We start from the raw sequence: 22,389 nt of genomic DNA on the forward strand, positions 1-22,389 counted from the left end.
TCACAGAATCAGAACTGGAAGTAAACCTAGAGGTCAAGCCTCTTGTACAGACAAGGAGCCTGAGGTACAGAGTATTTAAATGGCTTATGTGAGGTCACACAGCTTAATTTAGGCTGAGTAGGCTCTTCAGCTTCTAGGCTCTTGTCCCACTCCACTCCATTATTGTAGGTAATTCTTAGACTTAGAAAAAAAATTACTCTTTTTATGATTTCATTCAATGTACAGATGTTTGAAATTGCAGGAAATGCAGGAAATTAATGAATAGGAGAAAAATTAGTTATAGGGCAAATCATAAAAATATCACTCCTAACAACAATTCAACATAAATGCAACACACTTTGGAGAAAACACTAATCTCGGGAGAGCTACAGCTATCATACGCTGCATGGACTGGATTCTGGATCCAGGACAAGATCTACAGAAAAATACTAGAGTGGATTATTAAAGGATCAAAGCATTCAATTGGCTATCTGTCCAGTGTTCTATGGAATAACCCTTCCTCTTGCAAAGAGGAAAAACTGTTACTATGCCAGGTAGCAATGGCCTGCTTCTAGAAATTCTGCCTCCCAGATCCTTGCATCATAAAGCCCCTCCACTTTCAAGGACATCCAGCACAGTGACCCATCTTGCTACCACTGGCTGAGTTCAACTCTAGAGGCCACGCCCAACCTGCAATGGTTTAGCCCCACAAAAATGTTATGTTGGTAAGGCCTCTGACTTATTCCTGCTTCTTCAGATGGAACCGTCATGCTTAGGCTGTTGCAAACCAAGGTCCTTCATCTCATAGGGTTTCTTTGGCTTATTCTAAACCTGAGTGTGTCTCAAGTTCCGGAACCAGGAGTGGGGCTGATCTTCTAATATTGCTGGAACACTGTAAGTGCTGCAGGACACGTTGATACGCCGTTGCCCACATGGCCACTGCAGCTGTCCCGCTTTAAGGGAACATGTGCTTTTGGCCTATTGCCTGTTGGTATGTTTGCCATTAACATGTCTGACAAAAGTTCTAACTTATTATGTACAGCCTAAAGAAATATGCAGAGTCAAAATAATGCTTTGTTTTGGTGAGAGGCTCTGAGGGAGATCTGTTGGAAGGTAGAGCACCACCTAGAGGAAGAAAACGGCATTGGATCCCCTACTGAGCCTCAGGCTTCTCCATTAGTTTCCTAGCCTATCTTACTTTCCATACGTGGGGCACCAAAAAAAAAAAAAAAAATACATGGAAACACACTGGGTAAACTAGAAAGAGCAATTAAAACATAATGTATAATGAAATTATGATCTTCAAAAAGGTAGATATACATGTATTATCTTAAATATTCTTCTTGTACTCAGTTTAAGCCACCTCCCAGTTACTAGTTAAAAAATGATCTCCAAATTTGTAATTATAGCTAGAAAATTGGTTTTTACATTCTTTCTCATTGCCTCATAGTTTCAAAATTATACTTAGCCTTTACATAACTACCTTTGGCTACAGGCAACAGTAACCATAATTGCCTAATCTAGAAGGCCACAGCTATTTCCTGGGTCAGTCAATTCATCATTTAACCAGCGAAACCAGTGCTTCCCCAAATGTGTATAAAGAAACTGGTTTATACACATTAAACATTTCAAAAATACGAATTTAATTGTGACTTTACACAAGACATTTATCCTGCCTGGGCTTGTTTTTTTCCTCCATGGCTAATCCTTCACTAAGCACCTTTACTGCATCAAAAACTGGTTTTAGATATAATGAAAATCTTGATTGGTTATGTTAACAGTAATTCTTACATGCAAAGGTTAATTACCAAGAACTAGGACTAAGGTCTTCTGTAAGCAAAGCTGAAACTCTCCCAGCTTTTCTTTTCTTTTTTTTCTCCTGAGTTTTAAATAAATCATCTCACTTAAAGTCTATCTCAAGTGCTTCACTAAGCATAAATACCCTGTATCCAAGTCTACAACGACTGAATACTGTATTCATTACAATTACGAGCACCGATTATATCATTTCTTACATGTTCAAGTACTCGGTTTTCTTAAAATATTTAAGCCCTATTCTCAACTAAGGAAATACACAGGAAGTGGTGATGTTCCAATTTACATAAATCTGCTATTATAAATCAATTATAAATGAATCTTAGACACAATATATTAAATTCCCCAAACTTAAAAATTGCATCAGAAAATAAAAACAAAACCAAAACAAGGTGTATGTGATATTCTTGGTTAGAAATATTTTAGCAAAAATACAGCAACTAGTGGGTTTTAAGCCATTTCACTGAGCCAAGGGGTCTGTAGGAAACGCTGAGCCATTCTTTGTGAAGGGAAACCTCACATTTCCCCCATACTGCTGTGAAAGGTGCAAATCTATAAAAATTGGTAGACCATTAATAGGAATAAAAGATAAGAACAGTATCAATACAGAGCAGAAGATTGTACAGTTTTTTTTTTTTTGTAAATGAAATGCTTTATCACATTCCTAATTTTTAGAGTTAGAAAATCAAATGCTAGAGTGTCCAGTGGATATCACTGATGTCCCCAGGGTCTCCCAGGCCCCCTTCTGCTTCAAAGTAATTCATGAAGGCAGCCATGGCTGTGTCGTCATTGTCACACAGGGCATCAAAATCCAGCTGGGCACCTTGGCCTATCAAATTAAAATACAGACTCATGTGAGTACATTTGGAGGTTAAAAGATGAGTATCGTTAAAAATGGCAAAGCAAGCAAAAAAAGAGATATAAATCAAGAAACAGAGTCTTAATTATAGAGAACAAATTAATGGTTACCTGAGGGGAAGTAGGCAAGGGGACTGCTGAGATAGGTGATGGGGATTAAGGAGGGCACTTGCCATCATGAGCACAGGGTGATGTATGGAAGTGCTGAATCACTATATTGTACACCTGAAACTAATGTAACACTGTATGTTAACTAACTTGAATTAAAAACTTGAAGAAAACTAAAAAGAAAGGCAAGAACACTATACAATATAATTTTGAAGGCAAAAGCTCTGTCTTAAATTGCAGAAGGCTGATATATTTTTAAATGGGTCACCTCTTTTTATAACAAGGTGCTGTCACAGAAATTGCACATAACTCACTTGATACACATAAGTGAGCTAGTCTATGAATTTTCTAATAGAAAATGACAGTGGTAAAAGACAGTTGGAAGCTAGGGGCCAGAATTCATGCATGTGTATGTATAGAGCCTGGAAGGATAGATTTAACTTTAATCTGATGCCTTGTGAAAATGCCAAGGAAAAAATGCCTTGTATTTGTTTAATCTGAATGAGAAGATGGATACAAAAGCATCCTCTTCCAAAAATCTGAAAATGTTATAAAAGGAAAAATGCCCACATTTTTATTGAAAAAGGAAATAAGAAACCATAGAAATGAGTTATAAGTTAGATACAAGGAAAAGGTTCTAGAGATTATAGGTTAACATACAGCTACAGATTAGCCAAAGTTTTCTAGAAATTTTTCAAAGTACAATGCAATTTGAGATGATGAATATGTGGCTCTGCATGAAGCTGATCTTCGTTTTCTTTCAACCTCTTTGATTCTCTTTAACATACGTTTCTAGTAGATCAATGTTAGTTATGTATGGTATAAAACTGTATACTTGATTTGAGTCTGCATAAACATAGTTAAAATGAATAATTACATCTTAAACACTTTGTGATTGGTATCATTCAAAAGTTCTTATTCTTGGGAATGGACATTTTTTCCCTAGATATAAGTACCTTAGTTTTATCTAAATGGCATATATTAACGATACCCATAACTGATTCAGTTAATAACTGAACTTACAATGACAGGTGCATTAGGTAGCATACACCTTAAAGTCGAGTGATTTACTGCATTTAGGATTTTGAAAAAAATCTTAGTTTTAACTATTTGCTTCTCTAGAAGTCTCCTAAGTCTGAAAATATAATGATTAAGAAAGTGTTAGGTAAACTAAGATGGTGGGTAGTTGCCAAAGAAAACCTACCAAGGAGTGGCTCGTGACTATGGGAAGGAACAGCACTGTGGTTTTGCCTTGGAGCCTCTGGCTCCCCTGTTTCAGAAGGATTTCGTGGAATCGGCTCCTTATTTGACATCTGAAAAGACAGGATAATAAATAGTAAGGCTCCTACTTGAGTGAAATAACAACCTCTTAGCAATGGTCGGATGTGGGCCTGATGGCAGTGCCACCACTGCCATCATCAGTATGACAGCCTGCATCTGCCCAGTACTATGTGCCAGGACCCCACAAGCAGCCTCTCCTTTCGTGTCTCAAAAGTTGTGAGGTCAGAAATCTGAGGGCTAAAGCTTGCCCAGAGTGTTGGGGCCATTATTCTAACCCATCCACCTGACGCCAGGGTCCACATTCTTTATAACAATAACTGAATGTACATGCTATAAGGACAAGTTTTGGATTAAGGAGGAAAAGCTATTTTTTTTTTTAAGAAAATGATCATAAAACTATCACACATGAAACTACAATGGGAAATAGTGCTTTGGAGTGGGAAATGGATTAAACTAGAGGCTTTTACCAACAAGTTTTCATATTGTTGCAGAGTTACAAGCCAAACAATTGAATGTATTTAAATTTTTTTTAATGTTTGCTTATTTTTGAGAGAGAGAGAGAGAGAGAGAGAGAGCAAGCAGGGGAGGGGCAGAGAGAGAGGGAGACACAGAATCTGAAGCAGGCTCCAGGCTCTGAGCTATCAGCAAAGAGCCCAACACAGGGTTCGAACTCAGGAACCATGAGATCATGACCTGACCTGAGCCAAAGTCAGAGGCTTAAACTGACTAAGCCACCCAGGCGCCCCACAATTCAATATTTAATGTAGCTTATCAATATACATCATTTACCAATATAATACTACTGACCCTTTATTAGCCTGGCAATTGCCCTCCGATCACATCTCCTTTTCTCTTCTGCTGAAGTCACCACAGTCTTGAGTTTTATGTTGATTTTCTTGTTACTTTTATAATTTTAGCACCTATATAAATACCCTTAAGCAATGTATGGTTTCTTAAACCTTAGTTTGAACACTCAATAAATGCAGTAATGCTCGGTGAAAAAAAAATACTTCATTTACCTACACTTTCTTATTAAGTTGGTGAATTTGATCTATGAAATGTCTATATAATGCACACTACTTGGAGATTATGTTGGAATGCCGTAACTCCCTGCTTCTAGCTTATTGCCTGGCAAAAAAGGGGTACTTAATAAACATTTGCTAAATGTAGGAGTAAAACTTAAATACTAGACCGAAAGACTTAGGACATGTGTATAAAAACATTTTTTCAATTTCCGGTCAGATTTCTCTTATATTTTTATACCACTTAGTTTATAGTCCCACTTTAGATCTTTTTGTTGTCTGGGATACATTAGAATTATATTGTAGATGGCTCCTCCAGATATTTAGGACTACATTTAATCAATTTTGTAAACGTAACCATGCATTTCAAATAGCTAGTATATGTTAAATTGAATTAAATAGTAGCTTATAGTAATTTTTCCCCACACCATAAGGAGTACATTTAATCCACTGAATTAGAACCCATTAAAATAACATTAATAGCTACCATTTATTGGTCACAGGTTGTGTACCAGTCACTGTTAAGTTTTTGTTTGTTTTTGCATAAAATCACTTCATTTGCACACCACTCCAAGAGTTCGGTGCTATTATTATCCCTACTTAACAGATGAGGAAATTGAGGCACAGAGTTTAAATAGCAAGCCTGTGGTTGCCCAGCAATAAATGTCTGAGTCACAACTCGGATCCAAATAGTATGCTGTCAGCCACTATTCTATGTTGCCTCTTAAAATCCATGGAAAGAGTTTATTTTTACAGGACGGCATCTTTTCTCAAAAGAAATAATATTTCATGAATATTAACACTTACCGTACTTACTTTCCTGCAGTTTATAGTGTGAGAATCTTTCATTAAATCTGCTGGCCTTGAGTCCTCAAGGGAGGAAGAAGCCTGTAACCTTTAAAAAGTGACACATAAAATTTTTCTCTATGTATAAGGTAATTTTCTCCTCCAAATGCATAATCTACTGATAAAAATACAGTGAAACACAGGAGACTGAATGTCATGACAGTTTTCACAATTAGACTAATTTGTTCAGTGCCATACTTACTTTTTACTATGGGCCGCTGAAAAGTAGCCTGCGGTAAATAGAAACCTAAAACTCTGAGGGTAAGAGCTCTTAGGTAAGTCATGTTGCCTGTCTTAATATAGCATGTGGCAAAGTTTGAATAGTAATACAGTTCAAAATAGGCATTCACATAAAGAATCTGTTCCTTATCAGTTCCTTATAGACAACAGAGCTGAGAGTAAAGAAAGATTTCCTAACATCCCACAACCTTTAAGTGAAAAATGGTCACATTTTTACTACACTAAGTCATCCCCAGGTACAAAATCAATAAAACATAAAACAACACAAACAAAATCATATGCTTTAGTCATAAATCTCTTCAAGACAATATGACAATATTAGTCTCTTCAAAACTTGGATAGTATCGTATAAAGTTAAATGCTCGATTATGTGAAATTCATAATGGCATTAGCATAACTTTGTCTTTATTCTCAAAAAACTAGTTGACAAGAAATTATAGAGGAAGAAATTAAAACGCAGGAATAAAATGAATTAGGTATCAAACACAGTGGAAAAAATCACTGACCTGTCTTGGGGATTTTTCATAGGGCAGCCCATGTAAATAGCTTTGCTGGTTTCTCATTCTATAGTTCATTATTTAAAACCACTACCTGTTCAATTAGCCTTAGGTTAAAGATGCACCCCCGTCCCTGGACTTCATTTCCACATTAATCTAAAATACAGCTTCATATTAGTCACCTGGGCAGAAACCTGCTATTTAAGTCCCTTCACCATGTGACCTCTCCTTGGTTAAAACTCCGCACTGCTCAGCAACCCAACTTCTCTCACAAACTCCTTGTTATGCTGAAACCATCATGCTTTCTCCTACCTATCTCTATACTTTGGCTGCGGTGCCCCCATGGGTAAACACCCTCCCCACTGCTTCCTAGACATTCTAATGGTATTCAGTTGTCAATGTGTGGCTCAAGTTCCACTTCTCTTAAAGTGCCCTTCCAGCATCTATGGTCAAATGATTTTCAGCAGGGCTCTAAAGACCATTCAATGGAGGAAAGGATAATCTTCAACTGATGACATGGGAAAACTGGATATCTACATGAAGAAGAAAGTTGGACCCTACCCTATACCGTACCCAAAATTAACTCAAAATGGACCAACACCTAAACATAAGACCTAAAATTATAAAACTCTTAGCAGAAAACAGGGGAAAAGCCTTATGACATTGAATTTGGTGATCATTTTTTAGATGGTGTCAAAACACCAAAACAAAACTGGGTCACATCAAAATTTAAAAATTTTGTATATCAAAGGAAACTATGAACAGAGTGAAAAGGCAACCCACGGAGAGGGGAAAAAATATTTACCAATCCTATATCTGATAAGGGGTTAATATCCAGGATACGTAAAGAACTACAACTCAACAACCAACAGCCCGGTGAAAAACTGGGCAAAGGACCTGAATAAATAATTCTCCAAAGAAGGACTACAAGTGGCCAATAAGCACATGAAAAGATGTTCAAAATCACTAATCATTAGGGAAATACAAATCAAAACCACAACGAGCTACCACCTCGCACCCATCAAGAGAACTATCAATGTACAGAAAATAACAAGTGTTGGCAAGGATGTGGAGAAACTAGAAAACTTGTGTACTGCCGGTAAGAACGTACAATGGTACAACTGCTATGGAAAACAGAATGGTGGTTCCTCAAAAAATTTAAAATACAATCACCATATGACTCAGCAGTTCTACTTCTGGGTGCATATGCAAAAGAATTGAAAGCAGGGACTAGAACAGATACTTGTATACCCACATTCATAATAGCCACAAGGTGGAAGCAACACAGGGATCCACAGATTAATGCATAAAGAAAATGTGGCATATATATACAGTGAAATATTATTCAGCCTTACAAAGAAGTTCTGACACATGCTGCAACCTGCTTAAACCTTGAAGGCATTATGCTAAGTGAAAGAAATCATTCACAAAAGGACAAATAATTATATGATTCATTCAGAAGAGCTAGTTAGAGCAGTCAAATTCATGGAGACAGAAAGTAGAATGGTGGTTGCCAGGGGCTCAGGGAAGAGGGAAATGGGAAGTTGTTGTTTAATGGGAGTTTCAGTTTTGCAAGGTAAAAGGTTCTAGAGATGGCTAGTGGTGGTGATTACATGACAATGCAAATGTACTTAATGCTACTCAACTATAAACTTAGGAATGTTAACCTTTTTCTGTTTTGCCACAATTAAAAAAGAAAATGTTTTTGCTGATACAATTGTTTTCCGTACTTAAGCCATTTAGTTGTAAAACCTTATATCTAGAAGGAAACCTGGATCCTATAGTGAAACTCCGTAGAGGATTAAATGCCAAGAATGTACAAATTACACACTCAAGCATTTAATAATATACTATACAGTACTTTCAGTTTTACATATTAAGTGTTAAGAGATTTATGATCAAAGTGTATGATGGGTCATATGCATATTCTTGTGCATATGTTTCATAATACTTTGAATTCTTAAAAGTATATAGCACATTGCAAGTATTCAATATTCAATAAAATTAGGCAGACAGTAGTCACATGACAAATGTCTGAGTTTTTTTCAATGTAAACTTTTTAATATGAAAATTTAAACTGTATAAACAGGTAGAAAATAAAAAGCAAAAATTTCTTCTCCCTTGTATGTCTCCTACCCCCGCCCCCCCAATGCCTAGTTGCAAATAGGAGAAGTAACTAGTCTGAACAAATTTCCGTATTGTTCTATATTGTGAGGTTTTAGGACCCTTCTCTACAATTCCAAAATCAAAAAGGCTTTGAACACTGAAAGATTTCCCATAATTTATTTGGCAGCAAAATTAGAACTGATATGAACTTGGCCAAGTCTGACCTGATATGAAGCTAATATTTTATCCTACTCTGCCCTCCTAATATTTGTAACAATTCACTCCAGAAATAGATCTTTGAACTTTCATTATGGAAAACTTCCAAAAGATATAAAAGTAGATAATACAATGAAAGATCAATAATTCTTTTCCAAATCTTATTTAATGTATACACCCCAACCTCCTCTCCTCTCCTCCCAGACGTTTTACCATTTAATCTGTAAATACTTCTCAAAGCATAAATATTAATGTAATTGATTATGGGGTGCTGCCCATGATGTAACTAATTGTTCTAAACAAATTAAATTTCAAAACACTATATTTAAATGTTTGGTAGAATTCATCTGGGAACCCATCTGGTCCTGGGCTTTTGTTTGTTGGGATTTTGTTGATCACTGATTCCATTTTATTACTGGTAATGGCTCTGTTCAGATTTTCTGTTTCTTCCTGATTCAGTTTGTAAGACTGTATATTTCTAGGCATTTATCTATTCCAGATTATTCAATTTGTTGGCAATTTTTCATGGTAGTTTCTTATATTCCTTTGTAGTGTAGGTTGCAACTTCTCTTTCATTTCTGATTTTGAGTCCTCTCTTTTTTCTTGATGAGTCTGGCTAAAGGTTTATCAATTTTGTTTATCTTTCTAAAGAACCAACTTTTAGCTTTGCTGATCTTTTTGTGTTTTTTGTTTTTTGTTTTTTTTAGTCTCTATTTCATTTATTTCCACTCTAGTCTTTATTATTTCCTTCCTTCTACCAACTTTGGATTTTGCCTTCTTTTTCTAGTTCCTTTACAGATAAAGTCACATTGTTTGAGATTTTTCTTGGTTCTTGAGGTAGGCCTGTATCACTATAAACTTCCTTCTTAAAACTGCTTTTGTTGTATCCCAAAGATTTTGAACTATTGTGTTTCCATTTTCTATTGTTTCTAGTTATTTTTTAATTTCCTCTTTCATTTCTTCGTTGATCCACTTGTTGTTGAGCACGTTGTTTAGCCTCTATGAGTTTGTGTTTTCTCCAGGGTTTTGTTATTGTAATTGATTTCTACTTTCATATTGTAGTAGTTAGAAATGATGCTTGATATAATTTTAGTTTCTTTAAATTTATTGAGAATTCTTTTGTGCACCGGCATGTAATCTATACTTGAGAAGGCTCCATGTGCATCTAATGTGTATTCTGGGGTACCTAGCTGGCTCAGTAGGTTAAACCTCCAACTTTGGCTCAGGTAATGATTTCATGGTTTGTGAGTTTGAGCCCAGTGTCGGGCTCTGTGCTGACAGCTCAGAGCCTGGAGCCTGCTTCAGATTCTGTGTCTCCCTCTCTCTCTCTCTTCCCCTCCCTTCTGTCTGCTCACATGTCTGTCTGTCTGTGTCTCTCTCCCAAAAATAAATAAACATTAAAAAATAAATAAAGAAGGGGTGCCTGGGTGGCTCAGTCAGTTGAGCGTCGGACTTTGGCTCAGGTCATGATCTCACAGCTAGTGAGTTCAAGCCCTGCATCAGGCACTGTGCTGATAGCTCGGAGCCTGGAGCCTGCTTTAGTTTCTGTATCTCCCTTTCTCTTTGCCCCTAACGCACTTGCAGTCTGTCTTTTTCTCTCTCAAAAATAAATAAACATTAAAAAACTTTTTTTAAATAAATAAAAGAAATGTGTATTCTGCTATTTGGGGATGAGACATTCTGTATATATATTTTTTATGTCCATCTGGTCTAATGTGTCATTTAGAGTCACTGTTTTCTCATTCACTGATGTCAGTGAAGTGTTAATGTTCCCTACTATTATTGTATTACTGTCAATTTCCCCCTTTATGCCTGCTAATATTCTCTTTATATATTTAGGTGCTTCCATGTGGGGTTTAATAGATATTTACAATCGTTATATCCTCTTATTGGATTGGTTCCTTTATTATTATGTAACACACTTCTTTGTTATTGCTATGGTCTTTGTTTTAAAGTCTATTTTGTCTAATAGAAGTATTACTACCCCAGCGCCTTTTTTTTTCTACCTCCATTTGAATGGAATCTCTTTCTCCATCCCTTCACTTTCAGTTTGTATGTTTTTAGCTCTGAAGTGAGTTTCTTGTATGCAGCACATAGTTCTAATTTTTTATCTACTGAATCACCTTATGTCTTTTGATTGGAACATCTACATTTAAAGAAATTATTATTTTTTTAATGATTATTTTTGAAAGAAAGAGAGTGAGCAGGGGAGGGGTAGAGAGAGGGGTCAGTGGATCCAAAGTGGGCTCCATCCTGACAGCAGACAGTCCGATGCAGGGCTCAAACTCATGAACTATGAGATCATGCCCTGAGCCAAAGTCAGATGCTTAACCCACCCAGGTGCCCCTACATTTAAAGTAATTATTGATAAGCATGTACTTATTGCCATTTTGTATCTTCCTTTCTGGTTGTTGTAGTTCTTTGTTCCTTTCTTCTTGCTCTTTTCCTGGTGATTTGATGACTTTCTTTAGTGTTATGCTGGGATTCCTTTCTCTTAATTTTTTTTGCATATCTTTTATACATTTTTGGCTGCGGTTACTATGAGTTTCACATATAACATCCAATGTATACTATATGAAGTTGATGGTCTCTTAAGTTTGACATTCTAATTTTTTTTTAATATTTATTTTTGAGAGAGAGAGGGAGAGCAAGTAGGGGAGGGGTACAGAGAATGGGAGACAGAGAATCTGAAGTAGGCTCTGCACTGTTAGCACAGAGCCTAACATGGGGCTTGAACTCATAAACCACGAGATCATGACCTGAGTCCAAGTTGGACACCTAAATAACTGAGCCACCCAGGCACCCCTTAAGCTTGACATCCTAAAAGCACTACATTTTTACTCCCACCTTTCATATTTTATGTGTAGGATATCATATTTTATACCTTTTAATTTTTGTATCCCTTAACCAATTTGTTGATATTATTAATTTTATTAATTTTGTTCTTTAACCATCATAGTAGCTTTATATGTAATTGACCTACTACCTTTACTGTGTATATTTTTTAACCAGTGAAATTTTTTCCTTTCACAATTTTCTTCTATTTATGGCCTTTTCTGATTAAAAATTTCTCTTCAACATTGCACATAAGGCCAGTTTAGTGGTGGTGAAATCCTTTAATTATGTTTGGGAAACTCTTTATGTCTCCTCAATTCTTATTTTTTAAAAAATTTTTTGTTTGTTTTATTTTTGAGAGAGACAGATCATGAGTGGAGGAGGGGCAGAGAGAGAGGGAGACACAGAATCTGAAACAGACTTCAGGCTCTGAGTGTCAGCATAGAGCCCAACACGGGGCCTGAACTCGTGAATCATGATAGCATGACCTGAGCCCAAAGTTGTACGTGCAACTGACTGAGCCACCCAGGTATCCCTCTCCTCAATTCTTAATGATAATCTTGCTGAAAGAATATGCCCTCCCCCCCCCCCTTAAATGTTTCTTTATTTGTTTTGAGAGAGAAAGAGAGACTAAGGATAGGGCAGAGAGAGAGAATCCCAAGCAGACTGTACGGTCAGTGCAGAGCCTGATGAGGAGCTTGAATCACGAATCATGAGATCATGACCTGAGACAAAATCAAGAGTCAGACGGTTAACCAGCTGAGCCACTCAAGCACCCCTGGGTAGAATATTCTTAGTTGTAGTTTCTTCCTTTCAGCACTTTGAATATATCATACCACTCCCTCTTGACCTGCAAATTTTCTGCTGAAAAATCAGCTGATAACCTTATGGAGTTTTCTTTATATGTTTCTAGTTGCTTCTCTCTTGCTGCTTTTAAAATCCTCTCTTAACAATTTAAGATGTCAAAAACTAAAGATAAGTGTCATGGTGTGGATTTCTTGGGTTTATCTTATTTGGGGATTTCTTTGCCTTCTTAACCTAGATGTCTGTTTCCTTCCCCAGGTTAGGGAAGTTTTCAGTTACTATTTCTTCAAATAAGTTTTCTGCCCGTTTCTCTCTCTTGTTCTTCTTCTGGGATCCTTATGATGCAAATGTTTGTTCACTTGATATTGTCCAAGAGATCCCTTAACCTGTCCTCATTCTATTTTTATTTTTGTTGTTTAGCTTGGATGCTCTCCACTACCTTGTCCTCAATATTAGTGATCCATTCTTCTGCATCTGCTAATTTACTGCTGATTACCTCTATTATACTTTTCATTTAAGTCACCGTATCCTTTAATTCTGATTATTTTCATATTTTCTGTCAACTTATTGAAGTTCTCACTAAGTTCATCCACTCTTCTCTCTTGTCCAGTGAGCATCTTGGTGCCCATTACTTTGAACTCTTCATCAGGTAGACTGGTTATCTCCATTTAGTTTTTTGCCTAGGGTTTTGTCTTGTTTTGTTTGGTACACATTTCTGTCTTCTCATTTTTAACTTTTTGTTTTTTTCTTCTATGAATTAGGTGGAACAGTTACTTTTCCCAAACTTGAAGGAATGGGCTTGTGTATGGTTGTCCTCTGTGTAGACTATGTGCCTGGTGACTTTCGCTGACTGGCTAGAGCTGTGGCTAGCATGGGTGCAGATTCCAGGGCACTCTGAGCTAGGGCTGCCCTGGTGGGATAGCTGGAGCTGATGTGGGCATGGGCCAGTGTAGTCTCAGGGCTCTCTGCACAGAGGGTGCCCTGGCAGGACAGCAGAGAAGAGGCAGTGTAAGCTGGGGGTGCCTGGGGCTCTCCACAGAGAGGGCAGCCTGGCAGAGTAGCTAAACATAAGGCAGGGCTGAGTCTGAGGGTCCTGGGGCACATTGTGAAGACGGCATTCTGATAGGGTGTCTGAAGCTACTGCAGGCACGATCCAAGTGGCCCCAGAGTGCTATGGACCAGAGGTGCCCTAGTAAGTCATATGGAACTGAAGTGGTTCAGGTCTAGAGTATTCTGGGCTGCTTTGTACCCATGTCAGCTTTGCAAGACAGCTGCAGCTGTAGTGAGCACTGACCAGGTGTGTTCTGGCATGTGTTACACTGGGACAACCTTGGTGGTACAGCAGGGCTGGTGTGGGCTCGGGGCATGGGGCTCACTGAAGCATTAGGCCACCTAGAATGCCGAACCCTGCTTCCATCCACACTCTCAAGGTGGAGGGGAAATATAAACTGTGGCCACCATCCCCTCTGACCAGGACAAAGTTCCAGCAGTTCCCCTGCTATTTGACAGAGTTCTCGGCTGGTTCCTGTATATTCTAGTTGACCTTTTAATCCATGACTTTTTTTATGTGCCCCACAGCAGATGATCTGCTCACAGTATCCCTTCTCACTGCTGTTTGCAGTGTCAAGGGTGAGGATTCCCTTTGTTACTGAGTCTCTATTTCTCTCACTATTCTTTATGTGGTCTCTGTATCTTCAATTGTGCAGAAGCTGTTTAGTCAGCCCTCTGCTCTTCTTCAGGAGAAACTTCTCTATAAATAGGTGTAGATTTGGTGTGTCTGTGGAGGAGGTGAGTTCAGGGTCTTCTAACATCACCCCCTTGGAACAAAATCTCTTCTTTATGATTTTTCTGAATATTTTCTTTTCTCTAGCATATGTTATTGTAAGAATACAGTATACAATACATCTAACATACAAAATATGTGTTAATTGACCATTTATGTTATTGGTAAGGCTTCTAGTGAACAGTAGGCTATTAGCAGTTAGGCTTTGGGAGGAGTCAGAAGTTATACGCGGATGTTTGACTGTGAAGGGTGATATCCCCAACTGCCATACTGTTCAAGGGCCACCTGTATATATTTTTAACTGTGTGGGGAGGGGTGAGCAATTGTTGAAGGTTCTTGGCCATTTATAATTTTTCTAGTCTACTCTCCAACTTCTTTACTACTTATTTTATTCCCCAAGCTCTTTTTAAAAATTGGTTATGGCTAGTATCCAAAATCTATAAAGAGCTCACCAAACTCCACACCCGTAAAACAAATAATCCAGTGAAGAAATGGGCAGAAAACATGAATAGACACTTCTTTAAAGAAGACATCCAGATGGCCAACAGGCACATGAAAAGATGCTCAACGTCGCTCCTCATCAGGGAAATACAAATCAAAACCACACTCAGATATCACCTCACGCCTGTCAGAGTGGCCAAAATGAACAAATCAGGAGACTATAGATGCTGGAGAGGATGTGGAGAAACAGGAACCCTCCTGCACTGTTGGTGGGAATGCAAATTGGTGCAGCCGCTCTGGAAAACAGTGTGGAGGTTCCTCAGAAAATTAAAAATAGACCTACCCTATGGCCCAGCAGTAGCACTGCTAGGAATTTACCCAAGGGATACAGGAGTGCTGATGCATAGGGGCACTTGTACCCCAATGTTTATAGCAGCACTCTCAACAATAGCCGAATTATGGAAAGAGCCTAAATGTCCACCAACTGATGAATGGATAAAGAAATTGTGGTTTATATACACAATGGAGTACTACGTGGCAATGAGAAAGAATGAAATATGGCCTTTGTAGCAACGTGGATGGAACTGGAGAGTGTGATGCTAAGTGAAATAAGCCATACAGAGAAAGACAGATACCATATGTTTTCACTCTTATGTGGATCCTGAGAAACTTAACAGAAACCCATGGGGGAGGGGAAGAAAAAAAAAAGAGGTTAGAGTGGGAGAGAGCCAAAGCATAAGAGATTCTTAAAAACTGAGAACAAACTGAGGGTTGATAGGGGGTGAGAGGGAGGGTAGGGTAGGTGATGGGTACTGAGGAGGGCACCTTTTGGGATGAGCACTGGGTGTTGTATTGAAGCCAATTTGACAATAAATTTCATATATTGAAAAAAAATTATGCTTCAGTTAAAAAAAATAAAATTAAAAAATTCTTTAATAACTTTATTATTTATACCCTATATAAACTTTAATATAAATAAAGGTTAATAAAGTTATAAAGTTTATTTATAAAGTTTAAATGAAGTTAATAATGTTATACTATCAAACTTCTATAGTAAGATATATTCATTTTATCACCTGAAACACACATTTTCTGCAACTTATTATTTACCTTTTTCAGAATGGTTATTATGCCTAAGTTTTGAGTTTTTATATAATTAACTTTTTTCTTTATGAATTATAGATTTTTTGTGATGTTTAGAAAGGAGTTTCTAAACTAAGATTATAAAAATCCATACCTGTGTTCTTGATACACTTCTTATAGTTTTTATTTTTTTAAGTTTATTTCTTTATTTTGAGGGGGGGAAGGGGCAGAGAGAGAGGAGGGAGAGAGAGAATCCCAAGCAGGCTCCGACAGCAGAGCTCTGACATGGGGCTGGAACCCACAAACCATGAGATCATGACCTGAGCTGAACTTGGCCTGCTTAACCAACTGAGCCACCCAGGTGCCCCATATAATACTTAACCTTTTTTTGTTGCTACTATAAAAATGATCTTCTCTTCCATTATGTTATTGAACTGGTTATTGTTTGAATATAAGAAACTTACTGATTTTTGACTACTGGTTTTATAAGTATAATAATTTCACTTGTGAAGATATCTGCAGCAATAAAACATTACCTTTGTAAGTCCAGGACTTCATTTACAAGATCTGTTCCAATACTACCAGGGCCAAGTACTATTCCAGTAGACATTCCAGGTACATTAATATAAGATGGTTTTGAGGATTCTAAATAATAACAAAAGGGAAAATCCAATTGAAGACTTCTAAAAAGTTATGTATAACTTTGGTTAATATTTTTATCTCCATTCAAATACATTTCCCATTTTCCTTTTTAAAAGAAACAGACTAGCTACATCCTAAAATATTAGAAATATTTATGCTTGCATTACAAACATAACTCATGATGGCTTAAGACGTGTATGAAGAATGACAGGAGTCAAATGTGTAGAACATCATTGAGGGTATAATCATGACCTGTAACCCTTGAGCACAGACAGTTCCTTCCCATTTTAATCTCCACACTGAAGCCAGAGTAATACTGCTTTATTTTTAATATTCCTTCATATTTCTGTTTTTATTTATATAAGTAATAGAATAAAATATTCCTGTGGTGAAAAACCAAGATAAGCAAAAACTCCCCATTAATACTTTTCATTAATTTGCTCAACAGATATGTATTGAGTGCCACAAACTACAAGGAACTATGCTAGCCACTAGATAGATAATGGATAAAATACCATTCCTACTCTCGAAGAACTCGATCTAGGGGCAGACCAGATGAACAAACAACTAATTGCAATACAGTGTAAGAGTATAATGGAAGGGTAATCAAAGAATTGTAGAAATTCTAAAGAGGATAACTTTAGCCCTACAAGTCTTTGCAATATTACCTTGAAATCTTTCCCTCTCCAAGACAGAAAAAGATGGTAACAATAACAACACTCCTAGTAATAAATCCCCATCATTTAAACCAAGCTTACCTTCTGATAATTGAGAGCTGCAAGGAAGTAACGATGCTTCTCTAACCTCACTATGTCCCCTAGAATGAAGAAACACCATAGGTGATTTTTTTTTTAGGTGAAGGAAATTGTTAAATAAGCAGAGCTTCAATGTAGTGGCTTTATCAGTTCTTGACCTTTTTGTTTTATATATACTTATTGTTAATGTCACCACCAGAGATCAAAGTATTTATGTGCTAAGTACCAGGACATTTGCTAAATGTCTTATTACCCTATAAGGTACATTTTCTCACTCACAAACTCTCAGTTTGTATACTAATGATAAGAAGGCAAGGATTATTGGAATGATAAACGGGATAGTGCTGGAATGCCAAGCTTTGGGGGCCTTTTAAAAACCTAAATATGGGGCGCCTGGGTGGTGCAGTCGGTTAAGCGTCCGACTTCAGCCAGGTCACGATCTCGCGGTCCGTGAGTTCGAGCCCCGCGTCGGGCTCTGGGCTGATGGCTCAGAACTTGGAGCCTGCTTCCGATTCTGTGTCTCCCTCTCTCTCTGCCCCTCCCCCGTTCATGCTCTGTCTCTCTCTGTCCCAAAAATAAAAATAAACGTTGAAAAAAAAATAAAATAAAAACCTAAATATAGTAGATCAGGAAACAGAATTGGGTTAATGTTACAGCAATTACAATGAAAAACTTACAGAAAAATAATCATACTTAAAATGGGCTATGCTATCCTATTAAGCAAAGCAGGGAAGGTTGTTCTTCCTTTAAGTTAGCTGACACAGACATAGCCAGGGTTTGGCAAGCAGTGCTTAGGCTGGATTTGTGCTTATTCCTCGGCCAAATATTCCTACACAATCACATGTAATACCTCAGGCTTAGAAGATGTCTATAAAAATGATCCGTGGGACAAAACAATTTCTTACGATGATATATATTTTAAAGCTACAACCACATCATTTATTGGAAGGTCATGACAAGGCCATGAAAGGTAGGAAGAAAGTACTTAAATGCATTTATTATCACATTTTATACCAAGCAAAAAGAAATGTATTCCAAAAGGGAAAACTTTCAGCCTAATTCTGAGAAGTAATGCCAGTCAACAGTGAATAAATTACAAAAAGTATGTACTGAAGTTATAAAGCCAGATGATCATGCAACTTTAATGGTTTAGCAAGACAAGAAAAGACATGACACTTATTTGAAATCAACATAAAGGTCTTAACAACATAAAAGTTACTTACAAAACTAAATTGTTGACAGACACAATATATTCCAGTTCTTTGGTCCAAGGATTTGTGAAACTAAACCACTGGCTTTTTAAAGTTACAAAAGAGCCATCTTTCTTTCTGAACTTGTATGAATCTGTAAAGATTTTCTCTTTACTCTGTAGAACTTAACAAGAAAGGATAATAATCAGCATAACGGTCTACTACATAAATCAATCCCTTGAGGGATAATTCAAGTTTCAGATTTCACAGGAATGAAAAATGAGTTGAAGCTGTAATTAAAAAGTACCAAAAAATTACCCTACTCAATGCCTACCTGCTTTGTGCTTGTCAGTCAAATTACTATGGTCATCCTGATGAAAATATTCATAACAAGAAGTTCCCAAAAGTTCCTGAGGCAGGTATCCTAAAATTGCTGTTGCCCTGGTTTTAAAATCAAAAATAAACTTCAGATTGGTAAATTCATTCCCTTCCAGAGTACTGTAGGTCCACCTACAGTCACAATAGTGGGAAAGTGACAGGGGATGAGTAAGCCATATGCATCACCAGGCCCCCCCTTTGGCTGCCCTAGACCCAGGCTAGAATGGACATCCCCCCCAGCCCAGGGTAGACTCTTTTTACCATTCACCAATAAAATTGTGGCCACAGACCATGCTCAGTTTCTGCACCACTGGCTCAGAAATATTCCAAGTTTATTTTTTGACTTGAACAAAATTATGCACATATCCACATTCTTTTTTCATTTAAACTTATTTCCTGTTCTGAAGCCTTAAGTATCCCATTGAATGCTAATCATTATGGCAATAAATAAATGTTCACCTTTGGTCCACATAGACAAACTTCCCATTCATTGCAAACCGGGTTATAAATTCAGTTGGTTTCACTTTAATCTCTCCACTGTTCTGTGGTACAATATATGGATGTAACCTTCCAATGGCAACAAGGCAGGTAAAATTACTACTGTCTTTCTTACTGTCCTTTTCTTCTTCCATTCCAACAATATTTGGAGGCCAGCTTCTCAAGTAACCAGTGCAATGGATAGTACAGAATTTTCTATGATCTAATTCAAAAGTTAAAAAAAAAAAAGAACATTTGTGTTATTACGAATAAACTCTTAAATTTCTTTGACATTTATAATAGTTATAATTGTGCTATAAAGTATTCTTGATGCTAAAATATGAAAGGGGAAAGGTATTACATTGAAAAGAAATCATCAATTACATTTAATAACCTTATTCTTAATGGGTTATTTTTCTCATCAACTAAATGATACATACTACAATAAAAAGTTAAAAGATTAATTTAGGTCTAAATAGGCCTGTAGCTAAGTATATTTCCAAGTCAGTTTTTTAAAAAAAATTTTTAATGTTTATTTCTGAGACAGAGAGAGAGCATGAGTGGGGGAGGGGCAGAGAGAGAGGGAGACATAGAATCCGAAACAGGCTCCAGGCTCTGAGCTGTCAGCACAGAGCCCAACGTCGGGCTTGAACTCACAAACCGTAAGATCATGACCTGAGCTGAAGTCGGTCACTCAACTGACTGAGCCACCCAGGCGCCCCTCCAAGTCAGTTTTTTAAATAACAGCAATTCACATCTGTTACAAAAACTTAAACTTCAAGCTCCCTTGCTCTTAACCACAAAGGTATTATTTTTAGCTTACTTTTTGGTATAATTCATATTCAAAAATTTATACAAGACAGCATACATTCTTAAATTTCTTATGTTAGCACTTATACTGATTAATAGATATCTATGGTTATAATAGATTATAAAAAATAGAGAACATTTGGAGAAATTCATAAAAGGTATAAAAATAAAATTTGATTTGATTTCACTTTTCAGAAAATTCTCAATTAACTCATAGGAAAAGACTTAACAGGCCCAATCAAAATAACAAAGAATTGGAGCTGTCAGCACAGAGCCTGACATTGGGCTCGAACCCATGAACCACGAGATCATGACCTGAGCCCAAAGTTGGACGCCTAACCAACTGAGCCAGCCAGGTGACCCTTAAATATTTATTTTTGAGAGACAGAGAGTGAGCACGTGCATTTGTGCAGGGGAGGGGCAGAGAAAGAGAGGATGACAGATATTCTGAAGCAGCCTCTAAGCTGTCAGCACAGAGCCTGACGCAGGGCTCAAACTCATGGAACCATGAGATCATGAACTAAGCTGAAGCCGGAGGCTTAACCAACCGAGCTACCCAGGTGCCCTTCAAATATCAGGAAATTCTTAAAACAATGAGATACAACACAGGCATAAAAGATAAGCAGTATACAGATTATGGCAACTCACACACAAAAAAACAACTTACAGGTTAAAAGGGATGGGAGGGGAAAGCCTGGTAAAAATTATTTAAAACAGTTGTTTGTGATAAGAGTTAGAAAAGACCAGAACACTCATTGTTTTAAATCAGTACTATTTGGTAAGACTGTTATTGCAACAAATCTTAAAAAAGAATTTTTTTTAACAGAAGATGATGTGGGCTCTCTTGTAAGACAGCACCTAACAGTAAGAGCAAAGACTTGGAGAACACTTCTTGTGCCATGCTGTTTTAAGTGCTTTAGATGTATAATTAATTATAATAGCCCAGTGAGGTGTTCCTATATTAGCACCACTGTCTCAGGAAACTGAGTTAATGCCAAAGTCACAGCAGAAAAGGGTGGAGCTGTGAGTGCTCTTAGAAGGTGTTCAAACATGAGTTGTCTGGGTGACAGTGGGGGAGGAATACAAAAAGGTGTTTCAGTCAGAGGCAACAGCCAGTGTAAACCCAGAGCAGAGAGTGTCAGATGTGGGTGAAGGCATGGTCTGTGATGGGGGCGTGGCTTGACAATAAAGCAGGGAACAGATAGATTTAGCTCTTGTAAACCATGTATAGGACATTGTACTCATCACCTATCAGACATCACCTCCTCCATGGTCCACAGATGCCTTAAATTATAAGTTGTCTCTTCTATTCTCAATCCAGATATTTCCTTTAATTCTTTTTTGTTTCAGGTGTACAACACAGTGATTCCACAAGTTTAAACATTATGCTATACTCACAAGTAGCTACCATCTGTCACCATACAATGCTCTTACAATATCATTGACTGTGTTCCTTATACTGTGCCTTTTATTCCCATGACTTATTTGTTCCATGACTGGAAGCCTGTATTTTCCACTCCCTTTCATTCATTTTGTCTGATAACCTCAACCCAACTTAAAAATGGGCAAAGGACCTAAATAGACGTTTTTCCAAAGAAGACCTAAAGATGGCCAACAGACACATGAAAAGATGCTCAGCATCACTAATCATCAGGGAAATGCAAATCCAAAGCACAATGAGATGCCACCTCACATCTGTCAGAATAGCTAGAATCAAAAACATAAGAAATAACAAGTGTTGGTGAGGATGTGGAGAAAAAGGAACCTTCATACACTGTTGGTGGGAATGCAAATTGGTACAGCCACTGTAGAAAACAGTATGTTTTTCAAAACCTTAAAAACAGAAGCACCATATGATCTAGTTAATTTCACTGCTTACCCAATGGAAAAAAAAAATACTTATTTGAAAGGATATATGTGCCCCATGTTCACCGCAGCATTATTTACAATAGCCAAGATATGGAAGCAACCTAAGTGTCCATCAATAGATGAATGGATGAGGAAGATGTGAAACACACACACACACACACACACACACACACACACACACAATGGAATATTATGCAGCCAAACCACATCTTTATCACTTACTCCCTATTCTGCTTATTGGCACCATAATCAACCCAAGTAGTTAAATGACAAACCTGGGAATCCTACCAAGTTCTTTCTTTATAACATCCAAGATACCATAAAGGAATTATGGTAAGTGGTAAAAACAAGGTT

At 37.3% G+C, this 22,389-nt stretch overlaps 1 protein-coding gene and 1 long non-coding RNA gene across 9 annotated transcripts in view; one reads left to right on the forward strand and one right to left on the reverse strand.

The window, feature by feature from the left end:
• Nucleotides 1–22,389, forward strand: part of LOC121038788 (uncharacterized) — a 109,059-nt gene that overhangs the window by 44,010 nt on the left and 42,660 nt on the right. The gene's annotated exons all lie outside the window — the stretch shown is intronic.
• BMAL2 (basic helix-loop-helix ARNT like 2) overlaps nucleotides 1,602–22,389 on the reverse strand; it is a 125,237-nt gene continuing 104,449 nt past the window's right edge. For 6 of the 8 annotated variants that reach the window (XM_040488586.1, XM_040488588.1, XM_040488584.1 and 3 more), the window contains 8 exons: nucleotides 19,339–19,579; nucleotides 18,836–18,942; nucleotides 18,535–18,685; nucleotides 17,315–17,373; nucleotides 16,451–16,559; nucleotides 5,871–5,958; nucleotides 3,965–4,073; nucleotides 1,602–2,623 (listed from right to left, as the gene is read on the reverse strand). In XM_040488586.1, coding sequence (XP_040344520.1) covers nucleotides 2,487–2,623; nucleotides 3,965–4,073; nucleotides 5,871–5,958; nucleotides 16,451–16,559; nucleotides 17,315–17,373; nucleotides 18,535–18,685; nucleotides 18,836–18,942; nucleotides 19,339–19,579 — 1,001 coding nt within the window. In that variant the 3' untranslated portion in view covers nucleotides 1,602–2,486. The remainder of the gene's footprint in view (nucleotides 2,624–3,964; nucleotides 4,074–5,870; nucleotides 5,959–16,450; nucleotides 16,560–17,314; nucleotides 17,374–18,534; nucleotides 18,686–18,835; nucleotides 18,943–19,338; nucleotides 19,580–22,389) is intronic. The other 2 variants (XM_040488587.1, XM_040488585.1) reach the window with 1 other exon arrangement.

The sequence above is a fragment of the Herpailurus yagouaroundi genome, unplaced genomic scaffold (genome assembly GCF_014898765.1).
Source record: "Herpailurus yagouaroundi ecotype Mexico unplaced genomic scaffold, PumYag 166, whole genome shotgun sequence".
Lineage (NCBI taxonomy): Eukaryota > Metazoa > Chordata > Mammalia > Carnivora > Felidae > Herpailurus > Herpailurus yagouaroundi.